The 7060-nt window shown below is 39.3% G+C and overlaps 1 protein-coding gene across 1 annotated transcript; it reads left to right on the top strand.

The window, feature by feature from the left end:
• Window positions 1-273: 273 nt before the first annotated feature.
• LOC106613307 (urokinase plasminogen activator surface receptor) lies at window positions 274-5396 on the top strand. The gene is made up of 6 exons (XM_014215395.3): window positions 274-364; window positions 811-954; window positions 1119-1214; window positions 4038-4190; window positions 4294-4404; window positions 4581-5396. The coding sequence occupies exons 1-6, from the start codon at window positions 316-318 to the stop codon at window positions 4817-4819; spliced, it is 792 nt and encodes a 263-aa protein (XP_014070870.1). The 5' UTR covers window positions 274-315; the 3' UTR covers window positions 4820-5396.
• Window positions 5397-7060: the final 1664 nt, after the last annotated feature.

Raw genomic sequence — 7060 nt, 5'->3', positions numbered from 1 at the left:
GCTTTTGTTCTGTGCAGTATAATATTTCTCAGCTGTCTTTGTTTGAGCCTGAAGGAAATGTGAATGTGATATACTGGTAGGTTCTGGAAAATGGGTGGGAGCGAAGAGTTAGGTAGATTTTAAACAAGGTGACAATGTCTGTCTGGTAAATATTCCGGTAGATTGTGGTTGCAATGCCCCAGGAACAAACAAAGATCAATTGACACATCATTCTTATTGTTTTCCATTTTGACTTTCACTCTTTTGTGACTACACATTATATAAGGTCCTGGAAACAGTCATTTGTTGTACTGGTAATCACTGCTTCAGCTCAGAATGAAACACACCATCATTCTCGTGTTGGCATGCATGCTGCTCTGCATTGGTAATATTTTCTACATCTTTCATTTGATTAGTTATATGTGTAATAAGACAATTGTGTTACTTTCAGACTTAGGTTCAAATACCTGTGTAATTAAGTATTTGTTATTTAAATACTTATATTCTGTATATCTGAGTATTTTCATATAATGTGGTGCCGAATAAACTTCATAAATTAGAAGTATTTGAAAGTATATTCAAAACATTGCCTATAAATATCCTACTATTTGAAACAATTCTCAAATACTTGTTTCCAAATACATGAGAGTATTAAAATATTTGTATATTTGAATATTTTCTCATACATGCCAATACTTTTCCCCTTGTATATTCAAATAAACCATATCCAAATATTTAAATTGAAATGTATGTGAATTGTGAAAGTAATTAAAATAATTGAAATATTATTTGAACCCAGGTTTGGTTACTTTACATGAATGTTTCTTGTAGCCGTCTCTTTTTCAGCAGCTCATGGTCTGCAGTGCTTCACCTGTAAAGATCCAGCAGACCCCACCTGCTCAGAACAAACCCTGGAGACCTGCAGTGAGGGACAAGTGTGTTCTACAAACACCAGCAGCACTCTGCAATCCTCCGGTAAAGTTAAACGTATCATTTTATCTTGCCAGAGAAAACCTCTGAGACTGCAGTTGACTACTTGCATGAATAATTTACATTGTACATTTGAATGGACATACTAAGTAGTATTAACTTGTCACATGTTTTGAAATATCCCCTCTGTTTGACTTTTAATACTGTAGTTGGTAATATCAGAGGACGCATCCATTTTACCATTTGGGAAGTTGACATTGATATCCGCTGGGGAAAAGACCGTACAGCAACCGACCCCGATGTTGGTATGTTAAAACTCTCAAAATCTGTGACTGGAATTGTTTTCATTGATTATGTTTTCATTAATTATTATAATAAGTGAGTTAGTACCTTAAGAAAGTATTCACACCCCTTGACTTTTTCCACATTTTGAAGGTGTGACAGTCTGAATTTAAAATTAATTAAATGTTGAGTTTTTTCAACCACACCACGGGAGAATGATGTTTAATGAGTTTATTTTTTGATTTCACCTTTATTTAACCAGGTAGGCTAGTTGAGAACAAGTTCTCATTTACAACTGCGACCTGGCCAAGATAAAGCAAAGCAGTTCGACACATACAACAACACAGAGTTACACATGGAGTAAAACAAACATACAGTCAATAATACAGTAGAAAAATAAGTCTATATACAATGTGAGCAAATGAGGTGAGATAAGGGAGGTAAAGGCAAAAAAGGCCATGGTGGCGAAGTAAATAAAGTATAGCAAGTAAAACACTGGAATGGTAGATTTGTTATTTGAAGAAAGTGAAAAGTAGAAATAGAAATAATGGGGTGCAAAGGAGCAAAATAAATAAATAAATACAGTAGGGGACGAGGTAGTTGTTTGGGCTAAATTATAGATGGGCTATGTACAGGTGCAGTGATCTGTGAGCTGCTCTGACAGCTGGTGCTTAAAGCTAGTGAGGGAGATAAGTGTTTCCAGTTTCAGAGATTTTTGTAGTTCGTTCCAGTCATTGGCAGCAGAGAACTGGAAAGAGAGACGGCCAAAGGAGGAATTGGCTTTGGGGGTGACCAGTGAGATATACCTGCTGGAACGCGTGCTACAGGTGGGTGCTGCTATGGTGACCAGTGAGCGGAGATAAGGGGGGACTTTACCTAGCAGGGTCTTGTAGATGACCTGGAGCCAGTGGGTTTGGCGACGAGTATGAAGCGAGGGCCAGCCAATGAGAGCGTACAGGTCGCAGTGGTGGGTAGTATATGGGGCTTTGGTGACAAAATGGATGGCACTGTGATAGACTGCATCCAGTTTATTGAGTAGGGTATTGGAGGCTATTTTGTAAATGACATCGCTTAAGTCGAGGATCGGTAGGATGATCAGTTTTACGAGGGTATGTTTGGCAGCATGAGTGAAGGATGCTTTGTTGCGAAATAGGAAGCTAATTCTAGATTTAACTTTGGATTGGAGATGTTTGATGGGAGTCTGGAAGGAGAGCTTACAGTCTAACCAGACACCTAGGTATTTGTAATTGTCCACATATTCTAAGTCAGAACCGTCCAGAGTAGTGATGCTGGACGGGCGGGCAGGTGCAGGCAGCAATCGGTTGAAGAGCATGCATTTAGTTTTACTTGTATTTAAGAGCAAAGAGTTACCATCTCCCGAATTAAACTCAAAGATATATCTATAAATTATACATCAATAACAGTCACTTATTAATCATTACCTCATCAGTCTCATTCTGAATGTCATAGAACTTTGCCAAGAGTGTTGGAAAATAATTCCAGGTGAAGCTGGTTGAGATAATGCCAAGAGTGTGTAAAGCTGTCATCAAGGCAAAGGTTGGCTACTTTGAAGAATCTCAAATATACAATATATTTTGATTTGTTTAACACTTGTTTGGTTACTGCATGATTCCATATGTGTTATTTCATAGTTTTGATGTATTCACTATTATACTACAATGTAGAAAATAGTAAAAATAAAGAAAAACCCTTGAATGAGTAGGTGTGTCCAAAGTTTTGACTTGTACTGTATGTAAATGAGATATTTCTGTATTTCATTTTCAAGACATTTGCTAATATTTCAAAAAATATAATTTGAGTTTGTCATTATGGGGTATTGTGAATTGTAATCGATTTTCAATTCAGGCTGTGACACAAAACAATGTGGAATAAGTCAAGGGTTATGAATACTTTCTGAAGGCTGTGGTGGCTAATTTCTGCATTACCAAATGAGGAGAGTTACAAACTTCACACACCAGTCAGAGTTATACTTAAACTACATCTTTAATAATAAGAGCTTTGTATTAGCAATGACTTTCAATGATGTGCCATTTCTAATGAACCATTGAAAAGTGTCTACACTAAAGTACAAAGATCTTTTATAGCCAAGATACACCCCTGTCAACGTACATGACGAACCACAGATACATAGAATGGGTCACAAGGTTAAGTTTTGTATGAAAGATATCTATAAAACATAGCAGACAGTGTCTGGTCCTCCTACTCCAAACTGGACCCGTCTCTCCCTGGTACGGTATAGAACAGACCAGTGTCTGGTCCTCCTACTCCAAACTGGACCCGTCTCTCCCTGGTACGGTATAGAACAGACCAGTGTCTGGTCCTCCTACTCCAAACTGGAACCGTCTCTCCCTGGTACGGTATAGAACAGAACCATTAGCTCCATGTTATCTGGAATGCTCTTTAGGCTTTATTACCCAAAGACATCGTAAATCTCCTCTGTCAGTGCTATCTCATAGATGCCCATCCTCAGTAAGACACACACACTATGTAGACAATGTTCCATTCTGTCCTCTTCCCTTTCTGATATTCTGCATAGCACCAGGGATATGTGAAAGACAAGCCTGACCTCTCCCCTCTCTGGGCCCCAAGTGACTGAACCCCAGCTGAGGGAAGAAGTACAACTGCTAACATTCATTATCCAAATGGATACATTCTAATGACAAGTATCTCACATAAGCATATTATGGAAATAAAACATCTTAATTATCTATGTTACCCAACTAATTCTGATTCATCTGCCACAAGGCACTTGGATGTACCTTCTTTAGTACCATCTTACCAAAACATTGTTATGATTAATTTTATTTTTATCTTTTACCTTTCAGGTTCAAACTCAAGTATCAATGAGAGGATCGTGAAGGGATGCATGGATGACCATTTTTGTCAGTCAAGCCCCAAAATATCTTTGAATATCGGTTTCCAACAATTCACTTCTTCATGCTGCAACTCATCTGGCTGCAACAGTGACACTTTCTCTGGTAAATATTGTTCAGAACTTAGAACTTTGAACTCCATTGTTCTTTGTTGAATTAGATTTATTTTTGTCTGATCCTTACATGAGTTGTTTTGTTGTTTCTCCAGACGACCCCCACAATGGACTTCAGTGTTTTTCTTGCACTGATCCAGAAGATGAAGTTTGTGATCAGGCTGTGACCTGCCAGGGAGTTCAAGATCACTGTCTTAATGACACAGGTAAAGTACATGCAATTAATGTTTGTGTTTGGCTGTGTTCATGCTATACTATGGTCCTTGTGTAATAAATACAGTTATAATAAATGTTAGGTTTATTTGAATTATCTCTGTACGTTTCATTCATATTGTATTGTTTTTGACAATATTTTTGATCTAATGTAATATTTTCTCTGTAGTGACAGCTAGTAATGGTCGGTCTGTGACTCTTCGAGGCTGTGTCTCCAAGAGTATGTGTGGTTCCGGTTCTGACTCCAGTTCTGACTCCGGTTCTGACTCTGGTTCTGTGTCCTGCTGTGAGGGAAGTCTCTGCAACAGAAACATGCCTATGAATGCCGCTCAGCCTGTAGCACTTACAGTCCTCACTCTACTAGTTGGGATAACAACCACCACACTTCTACAATCCGTCAATCAATGAATCTTGATTGGGGGTTTATTGAGGATTTGCGTATTTTCTCATGAGGATTGGCTATGTGGGCATCTGTGTTAAAATTTAAACAAGAGTTGTTCAATTTGATCAAAACTCTTTGGTTAGTGTCGATTGATCTCAAAAAGTATTTGTATAGTTAAACAACCTTACATTTAAAAATATGAAATGATACTCTGTGTTGTCCAAAGTGAAACAACCTTGTCACTTCCTGACCCATTAGAGTACTGTGGGATCTGTTGCTTGTTGCTCATCAGCAGGCTGCTGAATATAACAATTCTGACCAAAAAAAAGACTACTTGATTGTGTTGGACAGAAACTCTTCTGAAATGATGCATTTCATTTATTAAACTTGGAGGTTGTGTTGAGTGAAGAAATGATGGGTAATCTAACTTTCCTTTAATCTAGCCTATTAGGCCAATGCATAAGGATAACATCTTCACTGTCTTCTTTTCTTGCTCTTTGCGGTTTAAGCCGAGGTTACTGTAAAGCTCTTTGTGGTCTAAGCCGGGTTACTGTAAAGCTCTTTGTGGTCTAAGCCGGGTTACTGTAAAGCTCTTTGTGGTCTAAGCCGAGGTTACTGTAAAGCTCTTTGTGGTCTAAGTCGGGTTACTGTAAAGCTCTTTGTGGTCTAAGCCGGGTTACTGTAAAGCTCTTTGTGGTCTAAGTCGGGTTACTGTAAAGCTCTTTGTGGTCTAAGCCGGGTTACTGTAAAGCTCTTTGTGGTCTAAGCCGAGGTTACTGTAAAGCTCTTTGTGGTCTAAGCCGGGTTACTGTAAAGCTCTTTGTGGTCTAAGCCGGGTTACTGTAAAGCTCTTTGTGGTCTAAGCCGGGTTACTGTAAAGCTCTTTGTGGTCTAAGCCGGGTTACTGTAAAGCTCTTTGTGGTCTAAGCCGAGGTTACTGTAAAGCTCTTTGTGGTCTAAGTCGGGTTACTGTAAAGCTCTTTGTGGTCTAAGCCGGGTTACTGTAAAGCTCTTTGTGGTCTAAGTCGGGTTACTGTAAAGCTCTTTGTGGTCTAAGCCGGGTTACTGTAAAGCTCTTTGTGGTCTAAGCCGAGGTTACTGTAAAGCTCTTTGTGGTCTAAGCCGAGGTTACTGTAAAGCTCTTTGTGGTCTAAGCCGGGTTACTGTAAAGCTCTTTGTGGTCTAAGCCGGGTTACTGTAAAGCTCTTTGTGGTCTAAGCCGGGTTACTGTAAAGCTCTTTGTGGTCTAAGCCGGGTTACTGTAAAGCTCTTTGTGGTCTAAGCCGGGTTACTGTAAAGCTCTTTGTGGTCTAAGCCGGGTTACTGTAAAGCTCTTTGTGGTCTAAGCCGGGTTACTGTAAAGCTCTTTGTGGTCTAAGCCGGGTTACTGTAAAGCTCTTTGTGGTCTAAGCCGGGTTACTGTAAAGCTCTTTGTGGTCTAAGCCGGGTTACTGTAAAGCTCTTTGTGGTTTAAGCCGGGTTACTGTAAAGCTCTTTGTGGTCTAAGCCGGGTTACTGTAAAGCTCTTTGTGGTCTAAGCCGGGTTACTGTAAAGCTCTTTGTGGTCTAAGCCGGGTTACTGTAAAGCTCTTTGTGGTCTAAGCCGGGTTACTGTAAAGCGCTTTGTGGTCTAAGCCGGGTTACTGTAAAGCTCTTTGTGGTCTAAGTCGGGTTACTGTAAAGCTCTTTGTGGTCTAAGCCGGGTTACTGTAAAGCTCTTTGTGGTCTAAGCCGGGTTACTGTAAAGCTCTTTGTGGTCTAAGCCGGGTTACTGTAAAGCTCTTTGTGGTCTAAGCCGGGTTACTGTAAAGCTCTTTGTGGTCTAAGCCGGGTTACTGTAAAGCGCTTTGTGACAACTGTTGATGTAAAAGGGACTTACATTTGATTGATTGATTGATTTATTGATTGATGAATTAACAGATGTACTTCAACACTGGCATTTAATCAAACATGTTAGTAAATAAATAATAAGCATTCATACTACTTACATTCAGTTTTTTTCCTATATTGTGTATCATGTTAAGATGTGATAATTACTCCCACCAACATCACACAACATAGACTTGATAATACATCCCACCAAAACCTATTTTCAAATTTGCCAGTAAAAGAGGACAACATTTCCGCCATCGCTGACACAGCTATGATTCGATTATGATGTGGCACACACACACACACACACACACACACACTTCACTGTGGACATGTTTAACTATACTTGTGGGGACCAGAAGTCCCCGCAAGAATAGTAAACATACCAAAATTTG

This window comes from Salmo salar, chromosome 09 (genome assembly GCF_965601325.2).
Source record: "Salmo salar chromosome 09, fSalSal1, whole genome shotgun sequence".
Lineage (NCBI taxonomy): Eukaryota > Metazoa > Chordata > Actinopteri > Salmoniformes > Salmonidae > Salmo > Salmo salar.
The sequence above is the reverse complement of the archived record's forward strand: the minus strand, read 5'-3'. Positions and strand labels throughout refer to the sequence as shown.